This window comes from Cygnus olor, chromosome 18 (genome assembly GCF_009769625.2).
Source record: "Cygnus olor isolate bCygOlo1 chromosome 18, bCygOlo1.pri.v2, whole genome shotgun sequence".
Taxonomy (NCBI): domain Eukaryota; kingdom Metazoa; phylum Chordata; class Aves; order Anseriformes; family Anatidae; genus Cygnus; species Cygnus olor.
The window spans coordinates 2,336,461-2,355,544 of NC_049186.1; the positions used below are offsets into that span (position 1 = coordinate 2,336,461).

A 19,084-nucleotide genomic window follows, 5' to 3' on the forward strand; every position below is an offset into this window, starting at 1 on the left:
ACTGCTCATTTATTCAATAGTTTCATGAATTCCAGCTGGAGACTCCTTTTGTCGTCCCCCAGGGCCAAAGGGAAGCTTACTGATATTTTTCATGTTTAGGATGTGGGGAAAGACACACAGGGACAGTGAAACACATTAAACTGTTGGTTTTCTCTTCCCCCACTCCTCCCCCTTTCTTCCAGAAGAAGGGAGTCTTCCTATCCCCAAAGCATATTAAAGCGGACTGCACATGAACAGCAACAGCTAGCACTGACCTCATTTATCTCTCTTATATGGTGTACCGGGGTTCAAAGTTACCCTGCACTCACAGCAGCAACCACAAGCTCAGCTCCCAGCTCCTTTAGCTGGCATTAAAAAAGGTTTTGTTTGGTTGTAGAAGAGCGAGAGCATCCACAGCGCTGCGGGAAGAAAGGTGAGAGGAGACCGACACAACCCGGCGATCGCTGCAGTCCCTGGGACGGCTTCAGGCTGCCTGTATTCGCAGCCGATCCGTTTTCAGCTGAAACAGAAAGAGGAGACGCAGCATCCGACAGCCGCTGCCAGCAACCAGACACCTTCCCAATTTACCTAAGGGCTGCTGCGCAAACCTACGTTTGGAAATTTCACTGGTCACCACCAACACTTTGATCCCGAAATAGCAGAGGACCTGATGGGAACTTCAGCAGAGCAGCGGTCAACAACACGAGTTATCGAGCATGGTTGTGAGGACCACAGCTTTTCAGTGGCTGCAGTTTATTTTCACGTAACAACTACCAGCAAGAACTATCGGAAGGCTTCCCCCCTTCCAAAAATCAAACCTCTTGCTGAAGTCCATCGTGCCAGTCAGCTTAGGAAATACTTTTATCCCACAACTGAAGAGTGGCTTTTCTGCTGCGTTGGGTTCGGGTGACATCATCACATCCAGATGACTTCAGGCAGACGATCTCTGCTGCTTTTCATGCCCAGCTGCTCCGTTTAATCCCTGCTAAGACCATGTTTCCCCTTCAAGCTTCTTTAAGCATTGCACTGGGCGACTTGTTTAAAACACGGTCCTTATAAAGGCTCCTGGCAACTCTGAAATGAAAGTGTTTCCTACTCTTCCTACTAACTTCAGAGGATAAATTGTTCAGCTGTCACAATTTAACTGAGTGGAAAACGTTAACGAGTTGGATGAGAAGCCAGGCCACAAAACTCCCGGAGTCCCACACCAATTCCCCTCGTCTTTACTCAAACAAGGTCTCCTGACACGCTCTTAGGGATAGGCCAAGTGTCACCGAGCCCTGCACAACAGCTGAGTTCCTCATCCCAGTAAGACAGCTAACAAGTACGTACTAATTAACAGCTACTAATTAAGGTCCTATTAACCAAGTAGAGGATGTTAGTAACGTCCACCGGGACGTGTACAGTAGAACAAGACACAGCTCCTGGGCAGTCTGCGCGTGAAGCTTCGCTTTCCCTTCCTGTGGAGATGACTGCTGCAGCCGTCAGGGTGGGTTCCCTCCTTCGTTTTACCTCTGTACGCTGAGAAGCGTTGGTCATCCTTCAGTTCAGTTACACGTCATTCGAAGGCGTAAAGATTTTTATGATAAACACCCACCTTTAACAATATCTAACGTTAGGCAAAATTCCACACACCCTAAATGATCGAATACTGCCTGCTATCAAACACGCTGAAACAGCACGAGGTAGAACAAGTCCTCTCACTTTAAAGCTTTCGCATGCTCTCTTTAGAGGTCTTTTCCCCACTGTATTAACAATTTCCTCCATTATTCAGAAAAACCTGAGAGCTTCCATTTCAACAGCGTCTGAGGAACAATTATTACCTTCAGAACAAAAACGCAGAGCCACACGCTCAGAGCAGCGGCCAGGTGTCCCCGATCTGGGGATCGGTGAGATCTCAACAAGCGCCGCTGAGAAACTCTGCTGAGGCTGGGCGATGACATATGTCCTACTGCAAACAGTGAATAAGCACGGGCATTTTGAGAACGGATAATTTGAGTTTCTAATGGACTGGCACATCGCTTTTTCTACAAGGAAAGCCTATTATAAGGAGATGCCTCAGCCGTACAAATTTGATTTGAAATGCCATCCACAGTTGCACCGAGGCTACTCAACACAAAGCTGAGTTAGAAACAAATGAGAAATTTCTCTTATGCTTATAAAAACAGTGAGATTTCTTTCAAATCAGCTCTGATCATCGTGTTTCTGATTTATGCTTGCTTCTGAGAGGCGCAACATTCCACCATTTATTGAAACCTCTCTTGAAATTCTTTCCCAATATGAATTCCAGTTTGATATAGACCTAGTTAGCAGATTCCAGCTCTGTTTGCATTTCAAAGAGTTCCCTTATGCTAGGAAGTGAGACAGAAACGCACCTCTTGTTCAACATCTAACTGCTTTTGGGGAGACAGATCACAAGGTATTCCGTCCTGAACTCCGGCACGGGTCACTGCAAAGCGGACTGAACGCATCGGTTTCCTTTCTGCAGCACCTAACCGAAAGGCAAGGCCTGTTCCAGGTGTTAAAGCACAGTGGAAGCAGTCCCTGACTTGGGCATCAGTCTCTCCCATCTGCCTTCTGGTTTTGAATACAGCCTTCCACGTAAGGACGTGATGCAGCACGATAAAAACTGACCCCCAAGTTCTCCAAGGCTGCTGATGGTCCTGCCAAAAAGCAAAGCTGCACTCGAGCTTATTTCCTGCAGGTCGTGCCCAAGGGGCCCCGCAGGCCGGGCAGGTTGGAAGTGCTGTGCTAGGAGAAGTCCCAGCCGGCTGCTCTGTGCCTGCTGCCGAGGTTCACAACGAGCAGGAGGGCACCGCGGCTCCTACCTGAGGTCACATCTACCTTAGAGCCACCAGCCCACCTGGGTCCTTCTGCACCTCCGTCACATCCGCGGACTCGTACTTCGAGGAGCAGATGCCGGCAGAACCCCCTGCCATCAGCTGGCCTGCTCTGAAGGGAAGCAGCACAGAGCTCGGTCTGGAAAACTGAAGATCAGCTTAAATCTGTAGTCTCTAGCTCCAGGGCAGCACAGGGCAGTTCAAAAACAAGTTTCAGTGAGCGGAGAACTGAACTGGAGGGGAGGGATCAGACAAACCTCCAGAATGACCACACGTGGGAAGAACAGGGGGTTCCCAAAACTCACTTATTAAAAGTCATTTCGGCCAACACAAAACCCAGAAGCGAAGAAAAACACTGACAGGAGAGGTTCTACCTCCTTTATGCCCCACGCCGCTGACTATTAAGCTCCCTGCTTGAGAGTTACGTACAAACCAGTCTGGGCGAAGGCGTAGCCCTTCAGCCAAAGGGAGGAACACACTGATTGTACATACAAACCTTCAGACCTTCCCTTACAAAAGTCCTGTGGTCTCCAACTATGAAAATAATCTTCCTTTCATTGAAAACACACCACCCACATTACCCGTAAGAAAAACTATTATAGTTTCTATTGTAATAAAGCATCAAACGGAGTTTTTTCCCCGCACAAAGTGAAGTCACAGCAGTTTAACTAGTGGAAAGAACTACGCTTAAGCTAGCTAGGCTCAAGTTTAAGCACCACTGTAATTACCTATGAATAGCAAAGCACCATAAAACAGTGGGAAAAACCCAACTGGCTAGCACTGACCCCAGCTGCCACACAGATGCATCAGGACCAGCAAGCACAAAACCCAGCCCGATTCCTCCCAAGCCCTTTGATCGTTAACACGTGGATGTGCACCGTGCCGCAGCCTGCTCCTTCTGTCCACGGGTTTGTGCTCTGAGACAGCTCAGTCCCCATAACAACTTCCAAGCAAAAATACTTATTTATAATGGGAACTATTACATAAAAACTAGTCTATGTCATAAGCTCAACCAGAAGGAAGCTTTCCTCCCAGCTTATCTGATTTTCTATTCATTTAAAATATCATGTTTCGGAAGGCCACTTTAGAGTTCAATTCACACTGCTAATTTTCTTTGGCAAAACCCCACGTTATCTACAAACATTGGTCGAGAACCCAGTTACAGTAACGTGATACCCACACCCTGCTGCATAGCAACAGGATAACACAGGGACACGGAAAACGTCGATATTCCAAAATAACAGCAGGTAACAGAGCTGCTACTGCTGCCGGTAGCTATGGGTCTGAGAGACGCAAGACTCGAAGAGAGAGGAGCAGCGGCGTGGAGGCCGGCGGCACCGCAGCGTGGTGCACAAGGGGCCGGGCATCGCCCGCCTGGAGAAAAGCGAGCAGGAAAATTGACGGGTCTCGATCGGAGCATCCTAAGGGGGATTTCGGAGGTCCGGCTCAGCTGAATCGTGACGGGGTTTTTCCTCAAACTAAGGAGCATCTCATCGGTGTGTGATGCTGGAGCGATGCTACAGCAGGGATACCAGACCTCTCCGGTGTTAAAGCAGTCAGGGAAGTCTCACCGTAAAATACATCATTCCGAAGTTTCTTTCTGAAATCACCGCTTTTTCCACTATGCTTTTCTCATGAAAAAAAAAAAATAGATAAAAAGCCCCTGAGAACAACGAGTTTAAAAACCAAAGGTCAAAGTTATACAGAAAAAGTGTTCTGGGAGTTTATACCAAAGGTTATCTTATTTTTACACAGGGTCTGCCCCCAAACAGACCGAACCCAACCTTCAGCAGTGCCTGGCAGTACTTGCAGCCTGGCTTTTCTGCCAACACCAAAGCGAGATTTCGGCAGCAAGCTCGGGCGAGCGACCGCAGGGAGCCTGGAGGCAGCTGTTGGGAACCTGTGGCCCCGCTGTCCGGGGCCAAACCCACCCCTTGGTCGTGGATAAAGGTATCCCTTAAATTCCTCCCCCGAACTTGGAAAAAGTCCGCCAGGCGCAGATGTTTCAGACTAAAGACTCTGGACTCAAACCAGCATTTTTCAACAAAACTTGGTTTCATGAGAAAATTTCCAACGAAATTTTAAGATCAAACACTGGAGTTATTTCAAAACAATGCGATCTATGCAGCCAGACAAGACGTACTTGATAATGCCCCCACACTTTGATGCCAGCCGGTTCGCATTACGGTATCAGTTTTGAACTATGTGATTTACTCCCTCATGCTAGAGCCTTTCTGACACAGCTCTCGGGAGAGTCCCGTCTGCTTCCACGCCCAAGGCCCCCGCTACCGGCACAGCGGAGCATTACCCTGGTCCTTGATGGATTCGTTCTGGTCCCACTAAAAAGCAGGGCGCTGGGGGCTGTAAGCACATCACATCGCACCCGCGGGTCATCTGAGCAACATTACAGGACCGGAGTCAGAGAGCAAGGCAAAATATTCTTAATACACAGCTCAAACAGCATAACGTTTAGAGCAAGGCGTATTTGTCTTGGACGCACAGGAACAAAACACATTTTAACACATCAGGGATTCAAAAAAGGTTATGCTAATATGACTTATTCCACCTAAAACTCCAGCTCGCGAGGAAGTTATGTTATTTATAATAATAATTGCAGTACAATTATTTTATCTGCTTTTAAGTGATCTTAGGATGCTTTAAGATATCAACTTTAACATCTTAAAAGCATCCCGTGCCATGTTTATGTCACATTCCCTTTAATTATGTTTGACTGAAGCGCAGTTTTGAGCAAGCAATTGTTCCCAGCGCTCATTTCTGCTTTCATCTAGTTGCAATGAACTGTGTTGTACCCATTCTACAAACAGTTAGCTGCGGGGCTAATTTCAATGCTTGAGCACAGCCAAGTATTACCTGCCCTTTCCAGGCTGTATCTACCAGCGGATTTCACAAATTGAAGCAGTATTTAGGCAAGCCAGAAAGCCCGACTTCCTCTTCAAACGCTGCACAATAGAGATCCATTTGCGCGCGAGGAGTTAGCAGAGCAACCAGCTTTATCCTGCTGTCTGTTTCTTGCTACGGCCAGAGCACTACAAGATGTTTCATTTCATTTCATTTTCTGGTTCTGAGAGGTGCTGATTACCAAAGCGATTCCATATGTTACGTTATTTATTGCGGAACAAATCAGCACAGACCTGAAGCTGCCCGGCAGCTGATGAACACGGCCGGGGCTATCAGATCCCGGCACAGCCGCCACGGGCTGCGTGTTCAGAGCCGCTCCGCAGCAGGGCTGGGACGGAGCAGCCCAAACCGTGGCTCTGATGGGGACATCCCCCATGCCACCAAAGCCACCCCAGCTCCCTGCCTGCACGGCTCTGCCACCGCTGCTCAAAGCACCCGCAGGAGCACAAACCCACCAGGCTGCAGGGAGCATTGCCCCGTGCCCAGCCTCCTCCGGCTCTCCCCACTACCCCTACATCCCACCCTGCCACCTCCCCTCAACTCCGCACCCAAGCTGATTCTCACACTGTATCTACCTGCCCCTAAAGAAAGAGGGTCTAACACGGGAGGCGCTGAAACCCCTGCATACACCATAGCCACCACGGCCCCTGCAGGCTGAACTCTCTGGCACTGGAACATTAAAACGCAGCATCCAGCAGCCCAAAACTGCAACGCAGATCCTCCTCCCAGTGCCGTACCTGCAAATGGTGCCTGTTGCCTGCCACCCTGAGCCCAGCTCCCCTGGGGACACCAAACTCGCCTGCTATCGTGAGCTGCACTGAGCACCGGCTCGGTGTTGGCTGAGCCACCGCCAGTGGCCCCAGACACAGCAAGCCACCAGCAGACAGCTCACCAGAGGGCTCCACAAAAGCATCCGAGGAGTAACACGTTCTACTCAGCGTCTGGGAGAACAGGAGAGTCAGCAAGGAGAGTTTCTTCATTCAGACACGAGGAGAAATGAGCTCGAGTCACATTTTGAGATAATGAGAAATACAGGAGAATCTGCAGGAGAGAATTCACCAACTGACTCAGCGGTGAGTAAATTAGGTTCAAAGCACTCTTCGGATTCCAGCAATACCTCACGATAACAACTCGGCCAGAAACATGGTTTTCTTATTCTCTCCTGTGTTGTAACCGTTCAGGTTTCGACCCTACAAGTTTTCTGGGAAATCTATTAAAAGCCTATTTAAACATCCAGCAGCCCACTCACCAAAATCACCATGACGCAAGAGCATATGGTTCCTACCAAGCATGACTTTCTTCTAAGCCTGAATATTACCTTCTTCCCAATAACGCTTAGGCACGCAAGTTATCAAGTGACGCAGGACAGAGGAATCACCTACTGCTTCCCCATAAATCCTCAAAAAATCCTCTCAAGAAGGGAAGAGACAGAGGAAGCGCTGAAGTTAGTCTTATAAAGTCTAAACTCTCAAGCTGCATTTCATTGCCACGAATAGGATATAGCCTAAAAATACTGTTTTATTTTTAAATAAGTAGTGCTTAATGATTCAAGAGTAAAATATTGCCCAGAGACAGCGATGATATATCATCATTGGAAAATGCTGAAGCAGAACACGCCTCAGACACATCCTGTTCACATTGAACGTAAGCTTACAGAGAACAAGCTAGAAACAGCTTGGGACCCAGTCTCTAGCATGCAATTAAAACCTTCCCCAATTCAGCTGAAAAAAAAAAAAAAAAACGGTACTCATGGAGAAGGAGCCAGATAGATAATACCAGAGTATTATCTGTGAGGGTAAAATAAATAAAGTCCTACAAAAATTTCCACAATAGTCTCCTAGGGCTGCTAGGACAGGCAGTTCTACAGGGGACAATTTATTTTCTGCTTTTCTTTTCTACAAGCAGAGGCTGGGATATATAATTCCAGTTGCTCACAGACAGGTATGCAATTTACCAAAAAGGAACTGTAACAGGGAACAGGCTGGGCTTGTGCCTTTCTGCTTCTTTACGATGCATGACAGACAGTCACCATAAGGAAGTAGGAAAGCAGGCTAGGAAAATAAATCCCCTCTCTACAGTCTCAATCTGTGATTTTGAACAGGGAAAAGCTAAATTAACATGGAAAAAATCATCAGAGTGTTAAAATATCTACAATTACAGTTAGGTTTTGTTTTCTTTTTAAACAGCTTAAATCAAACGCCTGAAGAAGCAGATGGGGAAAAACCTCTCTTTTGCTAAAAGTTGAGGCTTATATCCCTATTACAGCTTTCCATAAGCCCTGCTACAAAACTAACAACAAGACTTAACGATCAAGACGTTTAAGATCATAATGCTTATCACGAAATCCTGCAAGGCTTAAAAAAGAGTTAGAAACTAATTTTTCCTCAGCAGTAATTTCCCCAGCATTTCAGATCACCATGAAGACAGATGAAGGAAGACAGCTTCCCCCCCACACAGCGGTATGGGTGAGGTAGGGATTGACTAACTGTGGAAAAATCCACATAATTGAGAAGACAAATGTTGAACAGTTATTTTACGGCTTGAACTATTCAAGGAAAAACGCTCTCCGTGCCAAGAGGCCAGACAGGCTCATTGTGTATGTGTGTTAGTATGTAGGAGCCCAGTCAAATTTCAGAAGTGTAACGCTTTCATCCTCATCCAGGTTGTGCCTTGCTGGTTTATCTGTTTCTGTAAGCACTGCATAAAGCTAGAAAAAATACCGAAAGAAAAAGTATCATCTCCCATTATTATGCGTACACAGAGCGTAACAAAAATACACACACAGGCTCAGTAGCATGACCTGCAATAGCAGGCCATTTGTTGCTTCCCATGAGAAGGCCTATTTTCAATTGCTCAAAATGATGAAAAACTTTTACGACTCGGGCTCGAGATTCTTAACTTGGATGTCTGCTTCCAGATGAATTTTTAAAAAAGAATATATTAAAGTTTCAGCCAAAACTTCTCAGCCATTTCGGAACAATGCTGTTTTCTCCACGTTAAGACTCTCCAGTGGCTTCAGGAGCTGCAGTACCCCGATGCCTTCCCATTAGCACAAGTTAGAGAGAGATGGAAAAGGACCCAGAAGGGGATACCAGTTGAGCAAGAGCACTGGAATACTGAAGGGTGGTTTCAAAAGCGAGGATGAGACATTCAGAAGGGGAGATTAAAGACCAGCTCAATAAAAGCAGGAGAACAAGTCTGAAGGAAGCCAAGATGCAGAAAAGAAGAGGCGGGAAAGAAAAAGCTGGAGGAGGCCACAGCAGACAGTAAGAAGTTGTCTGGTCCATCTCCTGCTCTAACTTGGCTCAAGCAACACCACTGTCCGGCACAAACATGTCCTCAAAGACATCGCACAACCTCCGGACGCCGACCGCCTCGCTGCTGGTGGCGGAGCTTCCCTGCTCCGTGGGCCCGCCGCTCCAAGCGGCCTGCTTCGGCCCGCAGGAAACTTGCGCTCCTGTCCCGGCCCTCACCTCTTGAAGCGGAGCCACCCCAGCAGTCCATCTTCCCTTGCGGGTCACGCCTCAGTGTTTCAGTCATGCTTTTGCCTGCCCTTGGGGCCATCCCCACCTGGTCCGCATTACCTTGAAGAGCGCGGGACAAGCTGCACGCTGTCTCAGCGCCAAGGCGATCAGGATCACGTATTGTCCAGGCAGCAGTGGTTTGCACAGGGCCCTTTCTACAGTATTACAGTACTCGGTCACGTTCAGGTTGTGACCCCATACACTGTACTCCCCAAGTTCTTCTCCTAAGGATTATTTGCTCATTTGGAATCAGATTAATCCTCGCAGAAGCGTCACCCTTTACAGGTAGCCTGACTGAATTTCACTCTAATTCGTCAAGATCATTTGGAGGAATTCTAGCACTACTCCCAGCATAGCTACAATCTTTCCCATTCTTGTATTACATGGGAGTTGAATAGGCACGCTAAAGACTTCATCATCTGCATCCTTAAGGAAAGAGCTGAACAGAACCAGCAAGACCTATGCAGCCCAACTCAACACAGCCTTTTAATCCAATTATGAATCACCAGTCCTAAATTTCTGAGTATAATTATCCAATCAACTTCACATCTATTGAAGATGACTCATTTGAACCCACGCTGCCATGGATGACTTACAAGAATGTCTTAAGAATGGTTTTGATTCTGTCTCATAAGTCAAACTGATGTCTACTTCTTTTCCCCTACTCATAACGCTCTTCCATAGAATGAATTCAAGCTTATTTGACACACCTGATTCTTAAAAGCGAGAGCCACTGCAGATCTCTCCTCCTATCAATACTTACAAATGGCCGTTTGTCACGCCAGAGCTTCCAGCAGTGTTTGGCTGCTGGAAACCCACCCTACCAGAGCCTGAAAAGGAACACAAAGCCGCTTACGCCTCACCCTTAACGCTGCTGTCAGCAACTGTCCGGGAAGCCCACTGACAAGACAGCTCACACCTCCCATGCTGCTCCGCATCATCCAACACCGGTAAAATTACCCCGTCAGCCTCCGTTGCAGAGGGCCCTGCGTAGGTGTTCTCATCAGGCTGCTGACCCACGTTTGGAGACAGATCCACACTGCACTTTTCAGGTTTTGCCAGTTTTCTGTTTAAGAATGGCAGGAAATTTTACATATACACAAACACTGGAAACACTGAAGCAGCAAAGTCATGGACATAAAAGGTTAGGAAATGCTACAAATAATGCTGCTCTGTGTAGATACTTTTTTTCATTTTGAAAAAATGAAAACCTAAGTTTTCATTGCACATAGCCTTCAGCAGGCAGCACAGACATTTTGTTTTGTCCTCCTCATCCAGCACAAGGCTGCATCTCTTATGGACTGCACACCGCTCAAACTCTGCTCTGGAGAGTTAAAAGCTTCCTTGTAGGCCCTCCAACGGCCCTCTTGACAGGAAAAATGAGTGTATTTTGATTTTGACAGCTTCCTTGGGATATGAAACACCATCAGTCCCAACCCAGAAGGAAACAAGAAAATTAATAGTTAAGGTGTATTTTGGGTGTCCAGTAAATAAGGTTTTGAACCTCTCACAAAGCTGCACATATAAAGCAAATCTCCTCTGTCCTTCCAATCAGTACTTCGTATTGCCCCGTACTTCATTACACCCAGGGCACGGTCCTCACCGATTTCTGATAAGCAGCAGTGTCAAAACCTCTGCAGACCCTGCACCGTTAGGTCAGACGCCAAGGAGGAAATCACTTTTAAGAAAGCTTGGTTAGGAGGGGTTAACCAGCATCACTCAGAGCTCCCAGCAGAAGCAGAGATAGTTTTATGTGCTAAGGCAGTGTTCTGCTGCTGCTGCGATAAAAACCTTTTACAACTGTTACCTTAATCACTAAACATTTCCCCACACCTGGAAGAAGCGGAGCAGAGACTTGACAAATAGTTTTCATCACTACATAAATTCAATTCAACCCAGAAGAGATCGAGTCATATGCACAAAGTGAGGCAGGACCTGCAGAAAAAAAAATGTGTGATTGTTTTAAGCCTAGAAATACACATGAGGAGAGTGTCATCTAACCTCAATTTTGGCACTCCCTAACTTCTGAGTGTTCATATTGAGACTGAGTATTCCCCTATTTAGATCCCTGATGACAAAAGGCAACGTTTAACACGGGTGTTAATTTTTCCCCTAAGAAGGGTTAACTCCAACTAAAGAGCATGCAATAAAGACAGAACATTTCCCAATAAAACTGAAGTCATTCCTATTCTATACAATAAGCTCAGGAAGCAAAATAAAAATCTATCTGCATTGTATGAGGTCAGTCAAGCTAGGGATGGTTATTTAAAATCTGAATATTAAAAACACATGCTTCTCTTCAGAGGCTTTTAAAGAACCTGAACCTGCCGGTGCTCAGCATTTCTCAAGGAATGCTGAACACCTTCAAACCCACACCAGAAGACTCGAGCCACCTCACGGGGGGGGGTCAAAGGGTGCAGGATTGTACTCTATCTGATGAAAACTGTTTAGACAAGATGAACACTTTTAAAAATTTTAAATTTAATCTTTAATCATTTCTTATTTACAAACTAACCCTAACAATGAGGTAATATATCCATTGCTCTACCAGTTTTAGTCTCGTAACTCATACATACTCCATACACAATACTAATTAGTTTGTATTACATCAAAATGTTCTTAATAAACAGAAACATGAAACTACTTCAGGGTTCCATTTTGATTATGCAACAGCCATGTAAAAAGAATTTCTAGGAGGAGCATTTCACAAATACCAAGTGGGCTCTCTGCACCAGAAGCGATGGACTTTTGATTGAAGACTGCCCTAGGAGGTACAAATCAGACCCCTGATGTCGGATCCCTGACGTAGAAGTTGTTTTCAACAAGCCACTGCATCACCAAGAACACTTTCACTCATTTTCTTTGATTTCACAAGAATACTTCTGTACGCGTACACGGAGAAACACCAGAACAGGGCTCGAGTGGCGTCAACAGATTGTGCTTGGACAGCACCGTGTCAGGTTCACGGGGACAGCTGAACCGAGTACACCTCAGACAGCTTGCATGCTGTCTGCTAAGACACAGCAACCTATCTACAAAGCTACTGAAAAAAAACAAAAACAAAAAAAGACAGCTAATGCTTTTTGGTTGACTTTAGCAATTTCACTGGTGAGAAATTGAAAATCCTACATAACTGCGTAATCAAAACACCATTATGACAGCTCACTTACTTAAGAGCCATTTTGGTTAAGAACATCCTGAATATTCACTCTGTGTACAGCATTCCCTTGACCAGCAAAAGGACATAAACAGTCGTCTTTTTTTGCAGCTCATCCATTTATGAACATATTTATGCTCTGACAAGTTTTAAAGGGGCGGTGAGCAAAAGAATCCCGTTTGTATACCAAATGGGGAGTAATATGGTAAAAATGCCAAACACTACACATTTTGCAAGCTACCAGTATTTACCGTTCATCATTAAGGGTTGTATATTCTCATGCAAGCATGCCACAATGAGAAAACAACATCTCTATAAGGGTAAAACAAACAACATTTAGAATTTCTGAAAGCATTCTTCCAAAATTATTGCACTAGATTAGATTGCCTCATCAGCAGGGCCAGAGGACATTTGCACTATTTTCTTGCCTTTTTTTTTTTTTTTCATGTAACAGATGAAAGGAATACAGAAAGTTTTCTGGGGCCAAAATCAGAATTAACGATGGGAAAATTCTTTTGCTAATCCCCCATTTCTCCCACTGCTAGCAGACTCCCGAGGCTGGAAAAAAAACAATGTCTCCTGGTACCCTGCTTCTACTTTGCTCATCAGTGCAAAATACTACGCTCAGGAGGTTTGAAAAGGACCCTCAGCTTAGCGCAGAGCCATAAAATCTCAAGGACAGAGCTATAATGAAAATCTGAGTAAAGAATGACATGAGACTCCAATTAAAACTTGGAAGCATCGCAGTGAAATCAAAGGGTAGGATTCATTTGCTCAGGGCAGATGTCTGCAAAGCAGCCACCTCCGTCCGAGCCCAGGCTCACTTATGATCAGTGGGGAAAAACCAGGCTTTTCCAGGGCACGGCCGCTCCGTCCTGAGCTGGGCGCATAAGGCAGGCTGGAGGCATCACACCAGAGGAGTCCCTCTCGGTGCCTGCCAGCTGGGATGGCAGCTCAGCCACCGGCCGAAAGGTGGGCTCAGAGGAAGCTGGTGTCCCCCAGCCTGCCCGAGGAGAGGGATCAAATCTTCTGCAGCGCCCAAACTTCCCCGGATGGCAGCAGTCGCCCCGCGAGGCTCATTTCCAGGATGCCTTGAGATGCCCTCTTACAAACCTCGAGCATTACTCCTTGTCATGCCTGTCAGCCCACCAGTGAAGTAAAAATAGATACTGCCAAGTAACCCCCCTTCTAAAAGCGAAGTTTAATCATTTTTCAGTCATTTAACAAACACAAAAGAATTTACACATACCAGCTCTACTCAAGAAGTAAACTTTGCATAATTAATCTGGATGCCTCCACTGCTTTCTGCGGCTGGAGAATCTGCAAATGCACAGCTACACCAACTGGTACTCAGGAGAAAATGCCTCCGGCTAGCCTGAAGAACTGGGAAGTGCAAATAGCTCAACGAACAGAGAGCTTGAACTGCTAGGGAAGGAAAAAAGCACATTGTCTGGAAAATAATTACACTTATCCAGCGCTCTGAATTGTGTTGCGTTAACTATCAGACATCATCAGCTACTTCTGAATTTAGTTGTAGTTTATCGCAAGCTCTAGCTCCCAAGCCAGAATGAGCTAAAGGCACCTAATTAGTTGCAGAAGGTGGGAATGTCCAAAGCAGGTTAGCGATGTGGAAGTCGAGCTTCCCACAGAAGCATACAGCTTGATGGAAATTTGACTCAAATAAAAAGAAATATTGATGCAGCACTTAATGAAGATGAACTTCCCCTGCCTTGCCACAATACAGACGATGCCATTATCACTCAGCACGAGGAAGGAAAGAGATTCCGAGCAAGGGGAAATTACAGGGCAGTTATGCTCATCAACCTGACAGTGTAATAGTGACACAATATTGGCAAAGTGCCTGAGAAAAGTCTGCGGACAATTAAGCACAGGGCATAAAATAAGATGCGTAAAGGGAAAGTAGACGTTGGAAAATATTGCTAGGGATTTCAGCTTTTCCAGCGTGCCAGTGGCATGAAACACCCTACCATACCCCCCATATCCACAAAAACAAAGAATTGCACCAAGTCAGAGAAAACATGGAAGTTCAACTTGCTTGGTAGCAGAGAAGCCAAGCACTCAGTGCTCTGACCCTCCATCTGCAGAAGTCAGACTGCTTCCCTACTTCTTCAGGGTGCCAAAGACCTATAAACAAGGCGCTCTACATGACTGGTAGGTAGGCTTTATTCTTGCAATGCTGGGGCAGTGAGCAGCACAGGCAACTCCGCGTTTTCCCTGCCCGCAGAACCTAGCCTGCAGTCAGCAGCAGGCAATCCTCACTGCTTTTTACCCCTAGCACTTGGGAAAGCTTTTCTTCTGAGAAAGAGTTGCTTGTAGGTCCCAGAAGAGCTCATACAAAAACAAAGAATTTTACTCTAGGCTTTGTAAATATCTGCAAGACAAGCAAGTCAAACAAAACTGGCATTATTTGCACTATTTATGAAAAGGAGGGTTAAATACATTCCCAATTTCAGAGACGTTTCAAGGCTTCAGTGCTAGAAAAAGCCTGGTATGGTCACGCAGAAATGCAATGGTACAATGCACATAACCTTCGGAGTCCCAGAACATAAGGATTTGGGGAACCTCCCCCGACCCCCAAGAGAGGGAAATGGGACACAGATTATATATTTTCCTGATGAGAAACCAAGGTTTCACAAAGAATTAGTAAACACACTCATGCTTCCCACCTGTTTTCTATTTAGAGAAAAAAAACAATTAATGTGACTTTTTAAACAACAGTTAATAGAAGAAACTTATGAAACTGAGATTTCTAATTGAAAATGTCTTTACTCAGATGAGGCAGAGGATCAAAACATGACAAGAGCACTAAGCATAGTTTCTCCCAGCTGTGCAAACCATTTCTTAACAATCTTAAGATTAACAATGACATATCCTAGACATTTCTCATCCCTCCTGGATTTAGCCAGAACATGTATACAAGGCAAACACGAGAAAGCCGCAGCCTCACTTCACTCAGTTGGAACGGAGCTCCCAGGCAGCACTTTCTGTTACGTGATTGTTAATTCGGGAACCCCCTCGCTACGAGCAGGCACGCCGAGAAATACAAGGGAAAAACACAGGTCCAGGAAGAAGCTGATTTAAGCGTATCATTTATTAGCAAGTAAAAGGACATTTACCTTCTCAGTGGTTAAGCACAACACAACCCAAAGATAAACCATATGGCTCAAGTCTTTGTGCAAGGGAGAAGACTGGCAGGGCTCCAAGGCTCTAATTGAACTATTACCATATTGTAAGAAATGAAAAAGTCAGAAAGACTAGAGGATCTGCTCTCCTAGGGACAGTTGATGTCAGGCAAACAATTAAGTGAATAACAAAGCACATTTAACAGGAGAGCAATTCCGCCATTTGGATACTGGCTCTGTTTAAAGTAAGTACTATTCTATTTCAATATTGCACTTAACTTGATCCTACATTCAATTCATGAAGTCTTCAAAATCCTAATTATTTGTAGCAAACAATACAATGCTTCTCCTTTAATTGCTGGCACAAGATTTTTCCATTCAGCTAATAACTAAAGACACAGAGTAAGAATGTTCAAATGAAACTCAGAAACAAATAAAAGATTGCCATTTAAAAAAAAAAAAGTCATTAGAATAGAATCACTGAAAAATGCAGAAGATTCAAGTATAAAATTAATTTTGTACTATGTACAAACAACCTCCAATCCTTGTTTTCCCAAAGACAGTTTTCATAAAAATATACCAAGTGTTATAAATTTTACGCACAAGTAAGGCAAAATAAACAGTTGATGAATGCATAGAATCTGCAGGAGTCGTTGTTACAGAAACCTTTACAGTATTGTCGTGTTACTTTGTGGGTGAAAAAGCAATGCCATTGTATGAAGACTAAATTAAATGAAACATTCTTACATAAAAATAGGTCTCTGTGGCTCTTGTTCTTACCATTCTGTTCATCCAGCTCGTTCCCAATTTCCTGTCCCATTTGCTTTTGCCGGGATATGATTGAAGAAAGAGCGTCAAGTCCAGCATCTTGCTCTGCATCAGAAATTACATGAAATTACGTGAAAAAAATTGCCAGTAAGCCAGGCAACGTACCACAAAAGATGTAGAAGTGAAGAAAGATCTACTCTGTGTTTAAAGAGTTAAAAGGTATTAAGAAAAAGACATCAACACAACATGAAAATGAATCCTTATGGCAACAACACTCCTAAAATAATGTGAATGATGGGTAATTAATTTGTCTGCTCTGGCTGGGACATTTAGTTGGGGGTCCCAAAAAATCCAATAATTCAACATCCAGCTGTTACTCAATCACAAATGTAGGAGATTTTCTGGCACGCACATACAGATCCCTGATTAGCCTTCTTAAATTTTCCAAGAAACTTTTAACATGAATAAAAGACAAACAGGTGATGCAAGCACCGAAGAATTCAAATAGATTTTTAAAGCTGCAAGAGGACACAGAGCGCATGGAAGAGAGCCTGAGACAGAGGGGACAATGGGGGCAACTGAAGTTCGAAGTGCTCCCATCAGCTCTGCAGACGCTCCTCTAGGAAGCCCCACGGTATCTCTGCTCTTGCAGTTGGGTGGTGCTGCACAGCCCTTCGCCATCACCTTAACCATGACGTGCAGCTCTCCGTGCGCAGCGAAGTCACGAAGCAGAACAAGGAGAGGTGCTGTAGGCAGGACTGTCAGCGGTCCGACAACGTGAAAAGCAGCGATGTTGCACAGAGTGAGACCGCCTGAGAGGGCGGCTGGCTGCAGCCAGAGAGCCAAAAGCCACAGAGGATGGTCAGAACCCATTTGCTTCCCTTCAACAGGGTGAAAGCCTAGTCACCAATACCTTTTTTTTTTTTAGCCTCCCCAAAGGGATATCTGGGATGTAATCAAAACTGGAGCTTGAGGTTTCTCCTGGGGCATCCAAATAGAGTTTGTGCCATTCTCCTGAACCGTAGCTCTAACCTTTGCTCACACGCAGACTCGAGTGGGCCTTATCTGGAGACTGACTTCACTTGATCACTTCCAATACTTTAATTACACAGGAATTACCTCATTACCCACCTGGGGTCCTCAGGCAGAGGCTTTCCAACACTGCTAAAGTTAAGGAATCTATTCCTTATGGATGCTGACGGCCAAAATCTTTTAGGTCAGTTAATTCTTACCTAATTCCAATTCAACAATACATCTAACACATACCTCGCTTGAAGCACAGCAGTAATACCACTACAGTCAGTGCAATTAATGAGATCTCCACTGCAAACTTAAACCATAACTACAGGCAAAATCACATGAGTCTTGTGAAAATCTCACCTGTCCAGGGTTAAATCAAGCTATACTCAGGAATTACTCGCTCAACTTCACTAAAATGCAGACAAAAGACAATCATTGAATTACTTGCATCTGACTGTAAAGAAACCTCGCAAGTTTATGTGCTCAGAAACACAACCAACTGTTTCAGTGGTTTCTCCTCCCCTGTCACGGCACAGATTACTCACTTCAATCCAAACGGAGATAGTTTTGAAATGCTGCTTTGAGAAGATGTTTCCAGTTAAGAACACTGCAAGCACAATACCACTCCTGCTAACACAGGAGACAGCCACCTGGAAGTATCATGTTTGACAGCTCCAGATAATAAAACTTCAGTGCCAGTTATTGCATGGATTTTCTAACAAGGGCTCTCACAGAGTCCTAGGGGTGCTCCTAACATACAAAAAGACTCTTTTACCTTCTATGATCCTCCGCTGCTGCTGCCTGATATCGTGAAAGCCAAGCCCTCTGGTTTCCTCGGGTTCTTCCAAGAGCCACGGGTTGGTTACACCTCGTTTGATCCCTCCAGTCATTAGGCTAGATCTGAAAATAATTTCATTAAATAATTCTCAAGTTTTAAACAAAATCCACACATTCTAAATCATGCACGCAAGACTGGCTGGCAGAGATGGAACTGCAAGTATCTGTCATAATCCACACCGTTCTCTGCAATCACAGAAGAAATTAGCCAGAAAGAATCCACTTATCTCCAATAACAAATGCATTCTGCAAGCTCCACAACACTGCCTGAAAGCAGTAAAGCAAGAAGAGAATTAATTTTGCACCAAACAATTAAACTACATGGTGAAATGCATACCATACGTTTTATAATCTATTCACATTAAGTACTCTGCTGGCATGTAGAACATGCAGCATTCAAAACTGTTACAAAGAAAAAAAAGGGTTACTGGAAATCAACATATTCTTCATGTATTTGCCCTGCAATTGAGACACAAGCTTCTAAAAACACTGAGGTACAGCCTGAAAGTTTCCAACAGTAAAAGGATCGATACACTAACGCAGACACAAATCAGAGAACTTTTCCCTGCGTTCCTGGTTTGCCATGAACATGAAGACAGGCACACACACACTTAACGTGAAAAAGTAATCGATGCACAGGTTTTCTTTTAAAGCACTCATGACTTGAGGGTGTTCACCTTACAGACACTTCCCCGGTTACAACAGAAAACGAGTTTTTCATGCCCAGGGTACCTACGTTCTAGTAGCAGAATGAAATGCCACAAATATTTTTCTCGATACCGGATTTCTGGTTTCCTCCTTTCAGTTTCTCATTTGTTTCTGCTACAAGATAAATGTTTTATGGCAGCCTGCGAGACATTTGGACCCAAAACCGCAAACCTGATTTGGGGTAAGAGT

The 19,084-nt window shown here is 44.9% G+C and overlaps 1 protein-coding gene across 4 annotated transcripts in view; it reads right to left on the reverse strand.

The window, feature by feature from the left end:
- Positions 1-19,084, reverse strand: part of STX8 (syntaxin 8) — a 98,449-nt gene that overhangs the window by 65,979 nt on the left and 13,386 nt on the right. Inside the window, exons 5-8 of one of the 4 annotated variants that reach the window (XM_040577757.1) lie at positions 18,126-18,250; positions 16,343-16,435; positions 13,669-13,844; positions 11,736-12,302 (exon numbers count right to left, since the gene is read on the reverse strand). In XM_040577757.1, coding sequence (XP_040433691.1) covers positions 13,678-13,844; positions 16,343-16,435; positions 18,126-18,250 — 385 coding nt within the window. In that variant the 3' untranslated portion in view covers positions 11,736-12,302; positions 13,669-13,677. Of the gene's footprint in view, positions 1-11,735; positions 12,303-13,668; positions 13,845-15,514; positions 16,436-18,125; positions 18,251-19,084 lie in introns of those variants that run through there. The other 3 variants (XM_040577758.1, XM_040577756.1, XM_040577755.1) reach the window with 3 other exon arrangements.